This window comes from Phodopus roborovskii, unplaced genomic scaffold (genome assembly GCF_943737965.1).
Source record: "Phodopus roborovskii unplaced genomic scaffold, PHOROB, whole genome shotgun sequence".
NCBI lineage: Eukaryota > Metazoa > Chordata > Mammalia > Rodentia > Cricetidae > Phodopus > Phodopus roborovskii.
The window spans coordinates 18,234,413-18,255,977 of NW_026126407.1; the positions used below are offsets into that span (position 1 = coordinate 18,234,413).

General features: G+C 47.5%; 1 protein-coding gene and 1 long non-coding RNA gene across 2 annotated transcripts in view; one reads left to right on the forward strand and one right to left on the reverse strand.

The window, feature by feature from the left end:
• Positions 1-6,673: 6,673 nt before the first annotated feature.
• On the reverse strand, positions 6,674-20,380 carry LOC127219146 (uncharacterized). The gene is made up of 3 exons (XR_007834263.1): positions 20,012-20,380; positions 9,294-9,432; positions 6,674-6,785 (listed from the first exon to the last, which is right to left on the reverse strand). It is a non-coding gene; the product is annotated as an uncharacterized LOC127219146 (long non-coding RNA).
• Positions 20,356-21,565, forward strand: part of Lrrc75a (leucine rich repeat containing 75A) — a 40,433-nt gene continuing 39,223 nt past the window's right edge. The window contains exon 1 of the mRNA XM_051180402.1: positions 20,356-20,716. Coding sequence (XP_051036359.1) covers positions 20,471-20,716 — 246 coding nt within the window. The 5' untranslated portion in view covers positions 20,356-20,470. The remainder of the gene's footprint in view (positions 20,717-21,565) is intronic.

Consider the following 21,565-nt stretch of genomic DNA (forward strand, 5'->3'; position numbering starts at 1 on the left):
CAGATCTGCCAGACTCAAGGACAGCTTAAAGTGAGAAATACCAAGCTGGGAGCAATGGTAACTTCTGCTAGAGGAAACACACACAAAAGCCCAGAGACAGAAGACAGCTCACCATATCCAAGAACAAAGAAAGGCAGCACTGCTGGAGGAGAGGCATGAGAGCAGCTGGAGATGTGTGACAACAGACTTGCTGGGCTCGATAGGCATGGCGGGAAACTAGATAACATAATGGTTTGGTACAGTGAGGAAAATGACAGCTCTGAACACCAGGACATGAGTGAAGGATGGGATCGGACATCCTCAAGTTCTCACGCAAGGTTTGCATGTGACTCCTATGAGCCCTAATCCAAGGGTTCTCAAAGCTGGATACGCACTCGGATCACCTAGTCTTATATAACAGGTTCCTGGGCCACCCCAGTTTGATCAGGTAAATCTGGCCAGAGTCCAGAATTTGCACATCACACTCAAGCCAATATTGCTGATGCCGGCAGTCCTCCACCACACAGAATACGATGCTGGAAGCAAGTCTGAGGTCCTTTCAGAATGTCCCTTCTGGAAAGGTGCCCTTCTGTCCTCGTGGGCATGGCTATCAAAAGAGAGAAAATATGTCCAGGAAAGCTGTGGGTGGGGGTGGGGTGGGGAAGTATCTTCCTGTGTAGTCCTGGCTGCCCTTGAATTCACTAGGTAGACCAGGCTGGCCTTGCAGCCTGCAGCAATCCTCCAGCTTTTGCTGGGATCACAGGCATGTGCCACTATGCCTGCTGGGAAAGCCTTTTATAAAAGGAAAAAGACAAACACATGGAATCACTACCTTCAAGATGCGCCCTTCCCATCTGCTTCCTTCATAGTTTATAAGAAATGTTCTCATCTAAGAGGTGCAGCTGACTGCTTAGGAGCAATAGCGATTTTATGCTGTTTATCATGTCTGGTCATTTGAACATGTGAGCAGCTGCTAACCCACAACATTATGGCAATAGCTATCTTGCCCTGTCTTGGAGAAACCTTACATTCACCTCTATTGTTCTCTTTGCCGGTAGAGCTCCATACCGCCTTCGAGGACCCATGGTTATTTTTGTCAACCATCATTTCGTCCCACTCCTCCCAAACAAAGCTCTCCTGTGAGTCATCTGGGGAACCCAGAGGCATGTGACAGTTGCTCAGCTGGTATCTGGCCATTCAGAAGGAGAATATTAATATTCTCTTGCACACAGTTGGAACAACAACACAGATTCGTGGGCTGCTTAACACTCCAGAATCTAGAATATGCATATATGATAAATGCTTAGCGTGTGTAAGTCTGTTTACCTTCATTCACAAACTCTAATTATTTGGGGACTATCTGTTATGTACCAGATACTGTTGTAGGTTCTACAGACACAGCAGTGTGCAAAACAGAGCCCCCCCCTTCCATGGAGTTTATTAATGTTCCACTCTTGGGACATACAGCAGTGCCCCTCATCAAGGTTTTTCTCTCCAGTCTCAGTTACCTAGTGTTGACTGCAGTCCAAAGAAATGTTAAAAGGAAGATTCTAGAAACAAGCGGTGGGTATGTTTTAAACTGAAATCTAGTGCCAGCATCATGTGAATTATCTCTTTATCTTGAGTATCCATGCAGTGTATGTTTCCCACCTGTTACTCTCTTAGTGGCTGTCTGGGTTATCAGACTGAAAAAAAAATATTATCTAACAGACTCAGTACTTTGCAGACATCTACTCTAGGTCTCGGATGTGTCCCCAGCACATAAGGAAGACCAGTGTATTCTGAAAGTGTACTTGTATGTCAGGTGTTGACAGAGGAGACAGCCACGTAATCAAATAGGTGAATTAAATGTAACAGGGATTTTGATGGAGGCAAATATGGGCTGGGGTATAATAAAACATAAAGAAGGAAAGGCAAGACAATTAGGTATTCAATGGTGGGTGTCATTTCCCAGGTTCACTAAGGGGAAGCTGTTGTGGATTGAATCTAGACTCCACAAAATTCTGACATGTAGGGGTCCTAACATGACCTTTCTCCGTTCCCCTTTCCTTTGGGCTTGGGAAGTCTAGGTCATGTTTGCCCCACTAGTTTATTTTGGAAGCATGTAATGTATGGTTCAGTTTCACAGGATCACAGCTGGAGAGAAACTTTCATTCAGGAAGATCCACTCCTGGAATTTATCCAACACATGATTTAGATGAGATATTGGACTTAGAGTAGATTTGGGAAAGGTTAGGACATCGGTGGCTGTGAGAATGGACTGGATATATTTGCATATGAGAATTACTTTTTTTTTTTTTTTTTTTGGGTCAGGAGAAAGAATATTACAGGATGAATAGAACCCCCCCAATTACATGTTGGAGTTCAATCCCTAGAACAAGATTATGAGTGTCTTTAAAGACATAATTATGCTAAAATGAGGTCACTAGTAAGGGCGGAATCCTTATGAAGAAGACAATACAAACACACGAAGGGAGGTCTACATGAAGACAAAGAAGACATCCATCTATAAGCCAAGGAGAGAATCCTGGGAGGAAGGAACCCAAGCCAATTCCTTGATCTTGGCTCCTAGCCTCCAGAATTTAACCATGTTGCTTGCTTCCTCGTATCTACCTAGGTCCTGTCCTGTCATTGAGGATCCCCTGCCTAGGAAATGGTGCCACCCATAGTGGGCTGTCTTCCTACATCAATTAACAATCAAGACAATCCCCCACAGACAAACCTGCAAGTGTCCTGAAGACATGGAGTGTACTGTTCGAGGGATGGAGAGGAGGCTGGAGAATCCGGGAGGGGCTTGGCAGTGAAGGCCCTCCAATGATGAGGATTTGGGCTTAATTTTGTATCCATGGTATCCAGGTGTTGAAAGACTGAAGCCAAGGGTTATATGACAGTGCTGGTCTAGGAATGGTAGCAATTTAACAGGACAGTACAGCTAAGAGAGATGCGGATTGTACTCATAGCATAGGTTATGTCCATGAGATGTTAAATGGTACGGCTTTGTACTAAAGCAAGGGTAGCCTGGATGGGGGAGCAGAATCCCTCAGAGGGGCAGGGAATGTAGATCCGACAGGTCGTGGCTCCCCTGTGAATGAAGACCAGGAAAATCCCGGGGGGAAGGAAACAAGACACAAGTGGGTGGAGAAAATACTGCTTCCATTCTGCATAAATGGAGTCAGAAATGCATATTGCAAAAGGACAGGAATGTTCATTAACTAAAAACAGGCAATCTTGGACCAGCCCACAAGAGGGCAACCCAACCCAACAGTGCTAGAGCTTGTGGTGGTTTGAGTAAGAATGGCCTCCTGAGGGAGGGCGTAGTCCCTACTCCAAATGACTTGACAGATTTTGTTGATCCCTCCTGGAAGGCATCACCCTCCCTGTGCAGCAGGGGTAGGGGATGGGGGGGAGTAGGAATGGGATGGGAGGGGGGTATGGGAGGGTGGGAGAGAGGGAACTGGGATCGATATGTAAAATAAGAAAAAGAAAGGCTCTTTGAGAAATAGTTTTTTTTGTTGTTGTTTTTTTTTTTAAATAAAACAGATTAGGGCTAATGCTGAAGGCAGTGTACTTATTCTAGAGTTTTGTTTTTTGTTTTTTTTTTTTTTTCTGAAAAGTAGCAAAGAAGGTGTCTTATCCTACATAGGTTCATACGGTCATTGGACAACTCTCATAAGGAAAATGAAGCTGGCCCAGGATTCAGTGAGCATGGTTCATACAGGCTGCATTAATACGCAGGAGGACAGGAACTCTGGTTGGTGGGTCCCCGGAGCCCATGTCTAAAGAGCAATTCTGCATTGCCCAATGTGTGTTCATTCACTGCTTATCCAAACATTATCCTGAAGATTTCTGGGTGCTGACTTAGCACTGCAGCAAATGTTTACTTAGAGCAGACATACTCTTTGCTCAAGGAGGGCCTTGGACGGAGGATTCAGCTTTTCCCATTAGAATCAAACTGGTTGGGGCCAGAGAACTAAGTGAAGATGCTTGCCACCAGACTGAGCACACATCATAGGTTTGATCTTTGGGACCCACATGGTAAAAGGAGCAAACTGACTCCCAAAAGTTGTCCTCTGACTTAGACAGAGAGAGAGAGAGAGAGAGAGAGAGAGAGAGAGAGAGAGAGAGAGAGAGAGAGAGAGAGAGAGAGAAAGAAAATACATCTTTAAAACTTTTAATTAAAAAAAAAAAAAAAAAAAAGAATGGCCTCCTGAGACTGGTAAGTGTGAATACTTGATCCCCAGTCTGGGAAGGATTAGGAGATGTGGCCTTGATGGAGGTGTGTCACTGGCAGTGGCCCTCAGGTTTAAAAGCTTTGCATCATTCCCAGTCTCTCTTTTTCTCTCTGCATGAACTCTCAGCCATTCGTGCCACCATGTCTTTGCTCGGCCATCATGTACTGAAACTGTAAGTCTAATTAAACACTTCTTTTTACAAGTTGCCTTGGCCCTGGTGTTCTGCCACTGCAACAGAAAAGTAATTAAGACAGGTGTCTTGGAATGGGAAGAGGGCCACAGACAGGTCAGAAGGGCCATATGGCGTTCAACACGTTGGAGGAGGAAGGGACTCTCTGGAGAGCTGTCAAAGGAAGGAGGAAGGAAATACAGGCTTCCTTTACTACAGCCGGGGGCAGGAAAATCCAGACAGCAAAGAGCAGCAACCAGTCTGAATGCTGCAGACCAGTCAACATGGCGTCTGGGGTTCACAGAATAAATTGAGCCTTTCCTGATAAATATGTATGGAAAAAAAGCCAAGTATGCTGGTGCACCCCTTAAATCCTAGTGCTTGAGGCAGAGGCAGGTGGATCTCTGTGAGTTCAAGACCAGCCTGATACACACACACACACACACACACACATATATATATATATATTGAGTTCCAGGTCAGTCTCACTCTACCTCCCTCTCCCTCCCCCCCCCCCACACAATAACACTCATATCCTTGCCCCTCCAACAAAACACAAGCAAAGACACATCAAGCACTAAGTCAGGCATGAGGGACACCACAAGGAACCAAGGCAAACAGGATCTGGCCCTCAGGGAGGTGACATTCTTATAGAAGTAGACCATAAGGACAAGTAAACAAACCAAGCACAAACATAACCAACTGCTAACCAAAAAAAAAAAAAAAAAAAAAAATTGGGGGGAGGGGGGAATTCATCTGTACTGAATTTATGCATTTTATTATCATCATTCCCTAAACAATGCAGTATGACTTTTTTTTTTACAGAATTTACATGGTATTAGGTAATATACATAATGTAGAGATGACTAAAAGTACATGGGGGGTAGGCATAGGTTATATGCAAATACCACGTCATTTAAAAACTACTTGAGCATCATTTTCTAAAAACTACCTAAGCATGGGAGGATTCTGGTTCCTGTAGATGGCTGTAGAATCAGTTTTACACAAACACATGCACACGCCCCTTGTTGATTCCTGTCCTCTGACAAAGCCTCACACATTTGCAAATGGCAGACTCTCATATGGAGCCATGAGCACAAAAGGGAAGTGGATGGTTAACCAGACCATAGAAAGCGACACATGGAATTGGCCACAGACATTCTTACTGGCAGGGCAAGGATTTCTCCACCTCTTATCCCCGCTGCTCTGGAACACTGGCCTCCATCTCTCCTTCACAGTTAGGCCTCTTCACACAAGGAAAATCATCACCAGTCTGAGAACTGGGAAGAGACTTGGTGAGAGCCGCAATGAAGACCTGGACCGCACATTGTGAAAACCCCCACATCCCTCAAGAATGTAGTCAGCGAGCAGAGCCCAGGGAAGCCTATAGGCAAGTCTGAGAACCAGCAGGCTCAACGAGCAAGAAGGGCTGATGTTTGAATTGAGGGGACAGAGCCAGAGAAAGAGCAATGTCTCAGCTCAAGCACGGAGGAGCATGTCTCTTCCTTTTTGTTCCACTCAGTCCCTTGACTGGGTTAGGTCCACGTGCATTACTGAGGGCCCTCTGCTTTACTCAGGCTGAGATTCAAATGTTTGCTTCATCCAAAAACATCTCCACAGCTGTTCAACTTCCTACAGCTGAGACAGGGTACCTGTGATAAATATCTTTTTGGGTTTTTGTTTTTGGTTATAGTTTTTATTATTATTAAGTCTGAAACATCAATAAAAATAAAATACTGACGTGTAGTTGGTGTCTTACATTCCCAATGCCAGTACTTAATTCTGCTTCTGTCCTGTTACTTAACTTGTAAAAAGCTGAGCAGGGCAATGATTCAAACTTCAGAACTTCAACAGCATGTCAGAAGATGATGCGCTCATGTTTTGAAGCACGTGTTGTATCCAGAGGCTGGAACAGTCCACGACCAGGATGACGAAACACATAAAAAGATGGGCGATTCCGTAAGGCGTCGAAAGATTTATCCTTTAGTTCTGAAGTGGCATCCCTGTCTTTGAACTCCCCTGCAGTATGAACTACACCATAACAGGTAACTGCAAAGGCCAGAAGTGTCTGCAGAACTATGTCTGTTGGCAGCGGCTCACACCCCTTTTCTGCCACTCGTGTATGAGAATGATGCTGCGCAGCCGAAAAGGCAGCGTGGGCGAGGGCAAAGAGGCCCATGCCTACCAACCCCTTCCACAGCCACAGCACCATGACTCAGAAGGTGTGGCAGCCCCAGAGCTATCCTTCCACACAGGGATGAATATCTTAGAAACGGGGGGGGGGGGGGGGGATTTGTCCTGGCTCACAGTTTCAAAGTCCCCGTGCTCATTTGGCCTCGTTGCTTCAGGCTTGTATCGGCATCATGATGGGAGCACTTAGCAGAATAGTGTTCGGCTCACGGCCACTGGGAAGCAAAGAGAGAAAGGATCAAGGACATAGCCCCAGTGACTTAACTTCCCCACTAAGCCCGCATCTTTTCCTCTTTCCGGTTATTGCAGACAGTGTCTCACTATTTAGCTCAGGTTGGCCTCACATTTGTGGCAATCCTCCTGCCTCAGCTTCCTGGGTATTGAGATTACAAATACTGCCCCACCACATCCTGCCGGTCCTACCTCTGAAATGTTCTCCTGCTTCTCAATGGTGCCATAGGCTGCAACCAAGCCTTTAATACACGAATCTTGTAGGAAAACACCACAGACCCAATTGGAGCACAGAAATGGTCAGAACAAATAAATACCTGGACATCCTGGGGCTCAATCAAGTTGACCAGCTTGATGTAGCTGGATCACAAAGAGCAGGAATGGCCCTTCATGGCAAGCTTAGAAACAACCGAAGGCTAATCTCAGGGACAAAGGCAACTTGAATGCTTTCTTCCCCTGCCCCTTTGGTTGTTAGACACAGGGTTTCTCTGTGTAGCTCTGGCTGCCCTGGAACTCGCTCTGTGGACCAGGCTGGCCTCAAACTCACAGATCTGCCTGCCTCTGCCTCCTGAGTGCTGGGGTTAGTGTGACACCACGCCCAGCTCTGGCATGCTTCTCCTAATGTGCTTTCTACTTGTTTGTTTATAGGTGTGGGGCAACTTATTCACTGAGATATGCTTTTGTGACTCCTGTAGACTTAAACACAAAAGCTCACTGTTTTCTAGCACATCTGCAAGCCAGACATGGTGGCTCATGCCTCTAAGCCCAGCACCTGTGATTCCTGGTACCTATGGCGGCTCAGAACTCTAGTTTAGGGGATCCCACACCTTTTTCTGCCTCTGAGGGCACCAGGCATGCATGAGATGCACAGACATACATGCAGGCAAAACATAACAAAATAAACTAAAAGTAAGTAATGAAATAAACACAGTTGTCCTTTTTGTTTTGTTTGTTTTCAAGACAGGGGTTCTCTGTGCAGCCCTGGCTACCCTGGAAATCACTCTGTAGACCAGGCTGGCCCTGAACTCAGTGATCCACCTGCCTCTTGCCTCCTAAAGGCTGGGATTAAAGGTGTGTGCCCCAACACCCAACCACACCATGATTGTTTCGGTAGCACACATTAAAGTCCCAGCACTCCTATGGCAAGATGGAAACCTGTAAACTTGAGGACCAGCTAGCCTAGAATACACAGGAGGAGGAAAGATGTGAGACCCCCCACTTCAACAAAGTGGAAGGAAAATCAACTCCCAAAAGTTGTCCTCTGACCTCCATATGTATGCTATAACACATGTAACCAGCACAGCACACACATATACATCACATGCACAGTAATACCAAAAGAATAAATTTTTTAAAATTCCACCTATATTTGCAGTAGATGCCCCAGATGGTGACTCAGGGTCTAGGTTCCAACTGTGGCTCTCCTACAGACCCTAGTCATCATCTCCATCTTGCCAGAAGGAAAGAGAACCCTTGGAGAGCAGTAGCACATTTCATTTTAGGTGATATACAATTGGTGAGAACCAGTCACATGCTCACGCTGCAAAGGGGCTAGGGTCTTGCACTGCGCAGTAACTCTCAATTCTGTGTCAGGCTTTCTTTTAGATTTGGAACTAGAGTGACAGATGGCCTTGAGCCACCATGTGGGTGCTGGGAACTGAACTGGGTCCTCTGGAAGAGCAACAAGTGCTCTTAACTACATAACCCACTCTACAGCTCCCATATCAAGGCTTTTCAATTTTGACACCATTGCATAACTACTTTTTATTTTAGTTCAGAAAGAGGAGGTTGTACAGTGCAGAGCAGGATGTTTCATAACACCTCTGGCTTCCACATATCTGTTGCCAGTAGTACCCCAGTCCCAGTCATAACAATATATTAAGGATGTCTTGCCAGCTAGACAAGATGGCACATACCTTTAACCCCAGCACTCATGAGACAAAAGCAGGTGAATCTTTGAGTTCATAGCCAGCCTGGTCTACATAGCAAGTTCCAAAACAGGGTTATATAAAGAAACCCTGTTTCCAAAAAAAAAAGAAAAAAAAGAAAAAAAGTCTCTCCACACAGATATCATAGCAACATAAATAAATAAATGTAAGAAAATGTTTTAATGTCTCTAAGCGTTAGAAAATGTAACTGGAGTTACAGAAGGTTGTGAGCCACATGGGGGCTCTGCGAATAGGACTGAGGTCTCTGTGAGAGCATCAAGTGCTTTAACTGAGCCATCTCTCCAGTCCCAAACTGATGGCTACAACCCCATGTTCACTGTCTTCTATAAACAGGGTGAAACCCCAGTTTTATGACTTCTTCCCTTGCTATTTAATTTGGAAATAAGTTTGGAAACCTTGGACAGGAACTCACCCCCCCCCACACACACACATACACCCACCCACCCCAACTAAGAATTGTTCTACATAAGAAAGAAACAGGATAGGATATATGTCAGCTAGATAATAAATGTAATGAAATAGCATGTTGGGTTTATCACTTACAAAGCTCAGGGGATCGCTGTTAGTTTTTGACAGAACAGCAGAGGCGCTGACTTGAAGATCCAGAGAGAAGTGCGTGACGCTTCCTCGAGCTCTCGGCTGTGCTGTTCCGAATAGGACAATAATCTCCAGAGGTACCACACTGCTTGGCAAAACCAGAAACACTGCTTGGCAAAACCAGAAACACTGCCTCCTCCTCTGAAGCTTAGTGTGACCATGTGACAGCTACAGAAGAGACCTAAAGTGATGCGTGCCACTCCTAGCTAGGGTTCCTAAGATTTCTCTTCCCCTGTGACTAGAATTAAGTCATTTTTGTTTGCTTGTTTTGTTTTAGCGTGCTGTGAAGAACAGACACTCTGAACTAATTGTTACAAATTCCCTGAAACTTCTGCACAGAAACAAGGTTTGTTTCTGATAATTTGCCTAACGCAAGACAGTATTTGTCAGCGCCTGGGTTCTTGCTCTTTTTGAGGGTGATGAAATAGATTGTCAGGGAGGACATTATTTCCAGGAAATGGACTAACTGATGAGGGTTCCCTTTGGCCTGATGAAAACAGGAAGTGGTAACATCCAGACAAGCCTTGGGGCTATCTCCTAGACGCCTAACAGCAGTGTCTTGCTTTCCTAAACAGCTTTCCAGGCTGATGGGGGAGTCCTTCACACTCCATGGAAAGCTTTTGGACAAGTGTCTGGGTTTAGTTTGTAGTCCCAATGAACTCCAGGTTTGCAGCCAGCTACCAATATAAAATATCAGTCTCTGTACTCGGCAAATACACAAGGCTCTAGAAACAAATAAACGTGGTTATTGGAAAACAACTTGATTGTAATCAAATGCAAGGTGCTATCAACAAAAATTAATTTGAAGCACAACTGGAAAAAAGTAATCTAGCTGCTGGAGTTTCCATGAGAGAAGAATTCACATGTCAATCCTGGGGTGTCCCTGCCGCGTGGAGCAAGGATCTGAATAGGTGAACTTTTAAGATTTTTGGTTTGTGTATATGAGTGCAATGCCTGCACAGGCCAGAAGGGGACATCCTATCCCTGGGAACAGGAGTTACAGGCGTTTGAGCCACCATGTGTGTGCTGAAAACCAAGCAGGGGGCCTCTATAAAGGTATCAAGCGCGCTTAACTGTTGAGCCTTTGTTCTAGCCCTACAACTGATGTTTTACAGCCCCACATGTATAAAAATCTCTATAAGCAGGCCTGAAAACACCTACCTTTATTACCCTCCCCACCCACCCCCCATCCCACCCCAGGTTTTTCAAGACAAGGTTTCTCTGGGTAGCCCTGGCTGTCCTGGAACTCCCTCTGTAGGTTGGCCTTAAACTCACAGAGATCTACCTGCCTCTGCCTCCCAAGTGCTGGCATTAAGGGTGCGCACCACCACCTCCCAGCCTCTCTGTACGTTTTTATAAGACTGAAACAATACAAAAAAGGAAAGCCATTTATATTACAAAGTATGATGATCCTGTTCACTGATTAATTTGGTCTTTCCTATATCATGTCATATTTTTTACAGTTCAATTTTTTTTCCTCCCCTGTGTGACTAGATGGCATTTTTACGTAGCTGTTTGTCAGTTGTCTTAGGTTAGTTCTGACTTATGGCTGTTGTGAATTAGTTGTGAGGCTTTTTGGTTTGGTTTTGGTTGATTGGTTTTGTTGTTATTGTTTAGAGACAGAGTCTCACTGTGTAGCTCTGGTTGTCCTGGAACTCATTTTGTAGACCAGGCTAGCCTTGAACTCTGCCTCCCGAGTGCTGAGATTAGAGGTGTGTGCCACTATGCCTGGCAAGTTCTGTTGCTTTAATCTACCAAAATTGTGGTACTTTGTTACAGCTTTGACTCAGAACAACACAGCAACCTAACAGAGACACAAGCAAGATATACAGATGTTCAACAGAAAAGGAAACATGAAGAGGTAGTCAACATCTCAGGTTGACCTAGTCAGTTTGTGCCGCTGCCATAGCAAACCCACAGGGTGGGTGGTAGAACAGAAATGTATCCCCTCAGTTCTGAAAGCTAAAGGCCAGCAGGTGGAGTCCTAGTAAGAATCCTTCCCAGCTTCTAGCAGCTTCCTCCTTGCTGTGTTTGAAACGGCCTTTCCTTGGGGACATGAAGGACACAGTAAGTTCTATGGTCTCAAGAGCCCAAACCTCCAGACTTCATCTAAAGCTAATTACTTCCCAAAAGCCAGTCCCTAAATAGCATCACACCAGGGGCTAAAGCTTCTGCATGTGACCCGTGAGAGGATGCAATTCAGTCTGAAGCACCCCACTCCAGGTCCACAAAGCTTATTTTCTTTCTTTCTTTCTTCCTTCCTTGTTTTAAAAATGAGCATGCAGGGACTGGAGAGATGGCTTCGCAGTTAAGAGCACTGGCTGCTCTTCCAGAAAAGCGGGGTTTGATCCCCAGCACCTGCAAGGCAGCTCACAGCTGTCTCTATACTCCAGTTCTAGGGGATCCTATGCCGCCGGCCTGCAAGGCACCTGCACGCTTGTGCACATGCCCACTTGCAGGCACACACACCTACATACAATTAAAACAAATAAATCCTTTCTTTAAAAATACAGTCAGAGCAGTGCTCTTCCCAACAGCAAAAACCCACAAACAAATTGAGCTGCATCAGTGACAGGGCGGAAAAATAAGCCAAGGGTTACGCATGCAAGGGGCCATTACACAAAGTGAATGATCCATGATGACACACTGCAGGGTTCTACCGATATATTAATAGTACATGAAAAAAGTTGCTCCAGCAGGGTGTTGGTGGTGCACACCTTTAATCCCAGTACTCGGGAGGCAGAGGCAGGTGGATCTCTGAGTTCGAGGCCAGCCTGGTCTACAGAGCTAACTCCAGAGACAGGCTCCCAGAGACAGGGAAACCCTGTTTTGAAAAAAAGAAAGAAAAAGGTTGCTCCACAAAAAAATTTCATTCAGCAAGATGCATTTTTATAAAGTTAAAAATAACCCAAAGCAAGAGTAGATACTCTTCAGAAACATACACAGAACACAACTGCCTAAAGGGGGTAGGAACCACAGGCCCCCAGCCTCAGAGGTTCAAGGCCTACCTGAGCCACACGAGGTCAAGGCCAGAAAAAAAATGCCACCTCAAAATAAAAGCATAAATGGGAGCCTGGGGATATAACTCAGGGATGGAGTGCCTATGCAGAAAGCACAGGGCCCTAGGTTGGACCCAGCACCACAAACAACCAAATTAGAACTGGAAAGGGATGAAGGTTGATAAAGCAAGATCAGACTAGTCTCTTGAGCTGTGAATGTTTGAAATTTTCTACTTGAGTAAACTTTTAAAAATATATGAAAGGGAAAAAGCAAAGACTGATATACATCGAATTCAGGGTGTGGGTTACTCAAGCAGTGGGAGACAGAATCTTGGGGTAGAAGAGAAGCCTACAATCCCGTTCCAGTTCCTGCTAAGTGTTAGTTAACTTTCTGTTACTATCACAAAAGGCCTTGGCAATCAACTTACAAAGATGAAAGGTCTTTGTGGGGCTCACAATTTTGGAGGTTGATCCCCACTGATTTTTCATCCTTTTCTACATTTATCTTACATGTGTGGGTGTTTTGCCTGCATGTATGCCTGTACACCACTTGCATGCCTGGTGCCCTCAGAAGCCAGGAGAGGGCATCAGGTCCCTTAGGACTGGAATTATAGACAGTTGTGAGCAGCCATGTGGATGCTGGAAATTGACCCGGGGTTATTTTTAACTTCATAAAAAAGCGTTCATTGCTCTTAACCACGTCCATTGCTCTTAACCACTGAGCCATTGCTCCAGCCCCTCCATAGCTTTTGAGTCTATGACAGGGCAGTACATCCTGGCAGGAGTAGAGGAAGCTGCTTGTGGAAGCTAGGAAATGAAAGAAAGCAGTAAAACAAAGGGGGGGGGGGATAAAACCTTCAAGAGCATGTCCACAATGACCTAATGCTTCCCAGCAGGCCTCACCAAGTACAAGGTCCACCACCTCCTCAGAGAACCAAGCCTGGGACCTCACCTTTGAGCACACATTCCAGGTCCAAGTGATACCATCCCAGCTAATGTGCTGCTCGGTTTGGTTTTGGAGGATGAGTTTATGAGCTTCTATTATAGAACAAACTAAATAACTAGATTAAGGTAGGCCATGTATGGCATAATGAAAAACAATCAGAGTGGAAAGCAAAGCGTGAAATGACTGTCCACAGTACTTGGCAGCACGAGGCAGGCAGAGCCCAGGATGTGTGCCTCTGGCTCTGTGAGGAGATAGCACAGACTAAAGACTTGGCTGCTAGCTCTCCTGCCCTTCCCTGGCTCGCCCTCCCTGGAAGATCTTTTCTTTCATCAGTATCTCTGACCAGCATTGACCAGCAAAAAATCTGAGGTATTCTCAGGCTTCTGGATTCCTGACTAAGAGAGGTGCTGGATACTTAGGATGTCACACAATTAGTTGGCTCGGACTAACCTCTATTGTTGTTGGACTAACCAACAGAGGTTTACATCTATCTGTCCTTGGCATATGCCTTTGTAATACTGACTGTCAGGACCTAATAGACTCACCTAATAGACAAAGCTCTGGGCATGTTTCTGAGAAAGTTTCTAGATAGGGTTAGCAAAAGTTGGAAGATCCATCGTAAATGTGAGTGGAACCATTCCAAGGGCTAAAGAAGGCCTAGACTGAATAAAAAGAAGGGGGGAAAATCTGCTGGGCAGTGGTGGCACCCGTCTTTAATTCCAGGACACAGAAGGCAGAGGCAGGTGGATCTCTGTGAGTTTGAGGCCAGCCTAGTCTACAGAATGAGTTCCAGGACATCCAGGACTACACAGAGAAATTCTGACTCAAAAAAAAAAAAATTGAGATAGGGTCTCAATTATGCAACTCTGGCTGGCCTGGAACTCAGAGTCACCTGCCTCTGCCTCCAGAGTGCCAGGATTAAGGGCATACATTGTCATACTCAGCCAAAAATCTTTAAAAAAAAAAATTAATAGACAAAGCAATCAAGAGAAGTTCTAACATCTGTCTGCTTCCTAACTACAGATGTGGTGTGATCTCATGCTGCTATGACTTTGCCACCATGATAGACTTATATTACCCTCAGCCTATGAGCCAAAAAGATCTCTTCCTTCATCTGACTGCCAGGTGTTGTGTCACAGCAAGGAGAAAAAGCAACAAAGGAACCCTAAAGGTACGGGGTGCCAGACCCATGATAGAGAAATGAATGGGCTACTGTGGACAGACACCCTAGAAAGGCGATAACTGGACTACCATGGACACCTCTGCAGAGAAAATGAACCTGTCAAAGAGAAAAGGTTCCATACCTGTAAAAGTAGCACAAAGAAAACCTTACCCGAGATCGGGTCCCCAAGTTAGAGACCACTAACTACAGCAGACCTTCAGTTTAGAGAGAAGTGGAGCTCAACCCCAAGTACAGCACAGACAGGGAGATTTAGGGTAAGGGTCAGCGGATGGAAAATTACCAAGAGGACACAGGAAAAGTAAGAGGGAGTCTGGCTAAACTGACCTGACAGGATTCTTACTGAAGACAAGCCAGCGTGAACAAGTGCTACCCAGAGCTTGGTGCAGACTAAAGAAGCCTGATCGTGGGAGCAATCAGATAATGAAGACAGAGGGTTCTGGACAAATGACCTTGGCAGAGTTCTTTGCCAAAACCAGATCTTACAGGAAATACACAGATGGGCCTAGGAGAGAGTTCAAACTAAAGAGATTGGCTAAAATTTGATCAAGCAGAAGATGGCTGACAAGAGACAGAAAAATCCTTTGTTGTACGGAGGTGGGGGGTGGGGGAGATGAAGGGACTGATGTCCACTAAAGGTCAGTACTAAAGTTGTCTCAGTCCAGAAATGATCATGAGACTGAGGGGAGAAAAGCTCGCACTGACTCTCTCACACCCCAGCACCTCTAGCTCTCCTGTGGTCCCAGACCTGAGCTGACTGGCAGCCTAAGTATCTACAACAACTCCTCAATGCAAATGCCCTCAGTCACTTAGGCACTGCTGTAACCACACCAACCAGAAACTACTGAAGTGGGGGAGGTTTGTTTTGGCTCACAGTTCCAGAGGATCTCAGTGCATCATGGAAGGGAAGACAGAGCAGAACGGGTCAGTCCATGGTAGTAAGAGCACATGGAAGAAGTTCAAGATGGCTAATCCTCATTATCAACTTCATTGCATTCAGAATCACCTAGGAAACACATCTCTGGGCAGCAGCATCCCATGGGCTGGAGTCCTGAACAGAACAGAAAGAAAGAAAGAGAGAGAGAGAGAGAGAGAGAGAGAGAGAGAGAGAGAAAGAGAGAGAAGAGGGAAGGAGGGAGGGAAAGGAAGAAAGAGCAACACCAAAGGTCTCTAGTGTGGCACTACTTGAAGGCAGTGAAAACATGAAGAGGTGGACCCTGGTGGGAACTACTAAGACCACTGAGGTCACAGAATGGAAGGACTGATTTCTCTTTCACTTCTCAGACACACAGTGAACAGCTTTGTCCTTCTATGCACTCCCCACCATTGCTACCAAGCACCAAAACAGTGACCTAAAAGCTCTGAGTCTTCCTGACCATGGACTGAAAAACCTCTAAAAGTCTGAATCTGTTGGATGTGTTGACTCACACCTATAATCCCAGCATTTGAAGCTAAAGCAGAAGGACTGTAAGTTCTGAGTCCAGCCTGCGCTGCATAGTAAGATGCTATCTGGAAGGAAGAAAAGACTAATTTTAAAATAAAAACAGGAGCTAGAGAGATGCTCAGCAGCTGAGTGCATACTGCTCTTGCACACACCTGGGTGGCTCATCACTACCATTAACTCTAGCTACAGGGAATCTGATGCTCTCTTCTGGCCTCTAAGGGCAACTGCATTTGGGTGCACAGACCTATACAGATACACACCAAAGCAGTAGCTGTCTATCAGAGAGGGATGTATACTAAAAGGAAGACCAATGGCATGAAGTACTAACAATACAGGCTTCCAGACAGACTTAAATTCAACTCTCTGGCTCTGCCCTTCACCATCCATGTGACTTTGAACAAATGAGAGGCCATTTTTCACCTGGGAAATCAGGACCATAAAAAAGCAAACCTCACAGCAAACCTGCAGACAGGATGAAATAGAACAATATATGCAAATGACACAACCCAAAGCAAGGCATGTGGAGAACCAGAGACCCCGCAACAGAGCAGAGCCGCCAGCCTTGTTGTCGGCGTGAGCAGACTCAGTTAGTTAGGTGCAGGTACTCTCTCCAGGGTCTCTGGCCTGTCCCTGACAGTGAGCAGAGACCGGAGTGCTCCACCTGGGCAGCAGGCCTGGGAGAGGACATACTCACTGGAAGAAGGTGAGGGGCCTGCTGTTGAAAGACAGTCCTCCAGGAGCCTGGCACTCTCTCACATCTTGTGAATGGAAAGACTCCCCCTTTTTACTTGAGCCTCTTCTCAGTGCTGCGCTTATAACAAGCAACCTTGAAGGATGCCATACTACTGCCCTCCAGGGTAAAGAGCAGTCTTATTTGCTGCTTCCTTTATAAGCCGTAGATCTCCCCACCCCACCCCCAAGCTCCATGTTTCTCAGCTATGACACAAACCATCTGCTAGCAGGGCATCCATCTGGGCCCATCATGCTGCCCCTGCAGGACTTGGAGGCAAGAAGAACTTACACAAATATGCTGATACTCCTGCTATTTGCTCTGCCGGGGCAGCAAAGTCCTAGGTCTCTAATCTCGAAGTCACATGTCTTCTGCCAATAACCAATGGCAAGTTCGCTTATTAGCTCATAAACTAGAAGGAGTCAGGGTTACCCGTGTGTGCACGGTGTGAAAGCCATGGGTATAAATGGCAAAGCGTACAAGGAGGGTTCAGACAATACCTGTGTGCCAACAAGTGAAAGACAGAGGTAAGAAAGAGGGCTCCAGAGGACTCAGGAAGGAAAGCATACAGGCTCTGGGTTCTGTCTCCAGCACGGCAAGAGGAAACCCGCAGAGTACCTCCTTTTCAAGCAGGCTTCCTCTATAGCCCAAGTAGTCCTCTATAGCCTATGTAGCCTCAAACTTGCCATCCTCCTGCCTCAGTCTTCCGAGTGCTGGCATTACAGGGCTGCACCATCAGGCCAGACTAGAAAGTAGTTTCAACCAAAACTGAGTAGGCAACAGGATGAGATGCCGCATATCCTAGTAAGATGAAGGAAGACCAAAAGTAGCCACTGAATTTAGCAACTAGGTCACTGGCAAGATACATTTCAATGATGTGGCGTGGCCAGAAGCCAAACTGTAGTAGAAGAAGAATGAATGGAGGTAAAGAAGTTGTAACAATAAATACCAGGCATTTCTTAAAAGCTTGGCTGAAATGGAAGGAGGGGGTGGGGCATCGGTGGCAAGAGGAGGTGGGGGCAAACTCAGCCCGTCTCTTAATAAATGGAGATCTGCACTGTTATCTCTGAAAGCAAGGCTAGAAAGAGAAAATGAAGAAGAAGAAGAAGAAGAAGAAGAAGAAGAAGAAGAAGAAGGAAGAAGAAGAAGAAAAAGAAGAAGAAAGCCTCAGATCCTGACGAGACTGCATCTGCTCCAAAGAAGAAGAAGAAGAAAGAAGAAGAAGAAGAAAAAGAAGAAGAAAGCCTCAGATCCTGACGAGACTGCATCTGCTCCAATCACACATCCCCAGGTCAGCCTGCTGACTCAAGAGTGGTGTAGCTCTATCTCCAGGGATGTGGAGGGCCCCCACCAGTAGGGGTCCTCCCTCCATAGCTACTTCCATGGGTTGTCATGCAGGCCATAAGACACAGGAGGATTTCCCAAACAGGATTCTCAAGACACCAGTAGGTGTGTTCTGCATACAAAAGCACAAGTGGTTTGGAATGCTATGCTAAGCTGTGGAGTCAGAGTAGTATTCTCAAAGAAAGTCCAAAAGTCCAAGAAAGTCTGCAAAAGGAATCTGGGGAGACCCAAGGCCTCCTCCTCAAGGCACTCAGGGTTGGCAGAGAAGGGAAGAAGGAAAAGAATTCTCACTTCGGCAACACCTCTGCTTGGAGTTCATCTATGGATAAGAGTCTCTGCTTAGCCACACTTGTCAGGCTCCTGAATTGTTCCAGGCCCATCATGCACTTTCTTGTAGAAAGAGTTTTATCAAGTCAGTTTAGGAAGAGCTGGGGATAGCTGATCACCGGCAATATCTGATGAGGTTTTTTCATCCTCTACCAGACTGCAGGGGATGCTGACTCTGTCTTCAGCAATTCTGTTAGGCCAGTTTAGCCAGAATCCCCTTATATGTGCTTCCACTTAGTCATTTTCCATCCATCAACACCCACCCTGCTGTGTTGCTATAAACTCAGAGCCAAACTAGGTCTCTCCCCCTTAGTGCCAAACCCTGAGGATGGTCTTGAATAACAAGTGTCATTACATAATTTTTCCAAAGTTTCCACTGGACTGAGACACAGCTCAGTTGGTGAGTTTGATATCAATAACTTACTTTTTAAAAGAATGAAAAAAAAATTTTTTTGTTCGAGATAGGGTTTCTCTGTATTGTTTTGGAGCCTGTCCTGGAACTCACTCTGTAGATCAGGCTGGCCTCAAACTCCCAGAGATCCCCCTGCCTCTGCCTCTGCCTCCCGAGCACTGAGATTAAAGGTGTGTGCCACCAACGTCCCGCCAAAAGAATGAAATTTTTAATTGATTTAAAATTTAAATTTACCGAGGCAGTAGTGGTACATGCCGTTAATACCAGTACTGGGGGTGTGTGGGGGGTTACCAAAAGGCAGGCAGGTCTCTGAGTTCAAGGTCAACCTGGTGGTCTACATAGAAAGATCCAGGTTAGCCAGGGATACATAATGTGACCTGGCTTTTACGAAAAGCCAAGTGTGGCAGCATTCACCTAACAATTCTAAACTAGGAAGGAGGAAGATAGGTGGATTTCTGTGGCTCATTGGCCAGCCAAACTAGTCCCTTAGGGAGTTCAGACCAGTGAGAAACCTTGTTAAACAAACAAACAAAAAAAACCAAGTGTATAGACACACACACACACATACACACAGAGAGAGAGAAAGAGAGAGAGAGAGAGAGTGAGAGAGAGAGAGAGAGAGAGAGAGAGAGAGAGAGTGCCAGAGAGAGAGAGAGCAGCTGAAGGCTACCATGATATGGCTCAGCAGGTGGTAAACTCCAGCCCTCTTGCCTGAAGAAACAAGAGCTAACAAAACTGCGGTCGCTCCTACAGCTACCAACAGGGCAGTCACAGGCCTCCCAAAGTACCTTATCAAAGCACCATGAGTTCCCAGGGGGTTGGCAGAAGAAACCCGGGAAGAAGGCAACAGGAACGTACAAGAAATCGCATTTCCGTTTTGAAGGAGTAGGGCGACGTAAAGGGCCCCTCTCAGCAGAGGGAGAACAAGAATGCAGAGTTCACAAAAAACAAACAGTTCAGAGGATCCGGGTCTGACTCCGTGCACAAGCCACCATCACTCTGAAAGCCACCGGGGCTCCAGGAGTGAGCATCGGAACCACCCAATATGCTAGCTAAATGCACATTTCCAGGCCCAGAGAAGAGACTCATTCAATGGGCATGGAGCCAGGCCTGCGATCCTGCGCTTCCAGCCAGCTCCTCGGACAATCTGCAGTACCGGGTCTCTGCGGAGCCCACTCTGAGAAAGCAGACATTGGGGCAACAGGGTCTCCAAGTTCCAAAGTTTTCCCTTCTCGCTCGGCACACCGATCTCTCCCCACCACCACCACCCCAGGGGCCTCACCCACGCGCGCGGTCATGGAAGCGTCGGGAAACTCAGTGATGGGCTCAACGGCCTTTTGCCAGGGCGCCGCGGGCCCCAAAAGCGCAGCACGGTGGCCGGCAGGGGGCGCTGCACCAGGGACAATGCAGGGCGGGGGCGCCGGGCACCCCTAACCCAGAGCCGCGCGGCGGGAAGGAGCGGGCGGCGGGGAGGGCCGGAGACACGCGGCGGCGGCGCGAGGGCGGGGCAGCCTGCGGGGCGGGGCCGACGGGCTGGCGGCGAGCGCCGGGAGAGCGCGCCGGGGCAGCGAGGAGGGAGGAGCGAGGGGAGCGCGGGCCGCAGCCGCCCCCGCCCCGCGCCTCCCGCGCCTCCCGCGCCTCCCGCGCGCAACAGTTCCCCCAAAGTTGCGGCCGGGGAGGCGCGCGGCCGGCGGGGGACGCGATCTTGGCCCGGCACGCGTAACCTCGGGCGGGCGGCGGGATGGGCACTCGGCAGACCAAGGGCAGCCTGGCGGAGAGAGCCAGCCCGGGCGCGGCGCCCGGCCCCCGCCGCGAACGACCCGACTTCTGGGCGTCGCTGCTACTGCGCGCCGGGGACAAGGCGGGGCGCGCGAGCGCTGGGCTGCCCCCCTACCACCGGCGCGTCAGCATGGTCCAGGAGCTGCTGCGGATGGTGCGCCAGGGCCGGCGGGAGGAGGCGGGGACGCTGCTGCAGCACCTGCGCCAGGTGAGCGCGGGGATGGGGAGACGGGGGCGGAGGGGGGGACGCGGCGGCTCCCGGAGTGCCCCGCCTCTGTGAGGAGGGGGACGAGAGAGCCCTGAGGCACCGCCCAGGGTCCCCTTTCAGCGGAGATGGAGCGGTGTGGCAGCAGGTGCCTCTGCGTTCCCGCTGAATTTGGGGCCTCAGCCTAGGACGAGGAAGGCTGACCCGGCCAGGCTGGTGAAGGGGACCTGTTGGAACATTGTCCCTGCTCCTCTCTTCCACAGGTCCCCAGGGACAATTGGCGAGAGAGGATACAGAGATGTATGCCTGGTCTGGGCCAGGGCTCTCTTTTTCCTTTCTGCCCACTATCTGTCACCCTCTTCCAAGGGTCCCCAGGGAATGCACAGTTTTCTACTAAAGCCAGCTTTTGAGACATGTCCCTAGGACTGGTAAGATTTCATTCAGTACCTAGGTCATTTGCCACTTGGAGATATTGTGTATTGTGGTTTCACCTTCCCTAACTTTGACTGGTCCTGGCCATGAGCCGCTGCTGAAGTCTTGGCCAGAATGAAGCTAGGCTTGGTTTCTTGGCCAGCAGGGACAGAGACTGTACTCTACCCTCAGCCTCGTCCTCATCCACTGGTTAGGGGCAAACTACAGATCTGGTCAGTTCCCACAGTTCAAGGCCTGATGCTGTCACCCACTCTGTTTTTGTTTTCCTTTTTCGTTTTTTTTGTGGGGACAGGTGTAGCCTGTACTACCAAGTCTTGTTGAGTGGCAGGGGCAGGAGGGCGCATAGGTGCTCTGCAGAATGGTAATCAGATTGCTTTGGTCTGGCTTTGTGGCCCAGACTCACACAGACCTTATATTCGT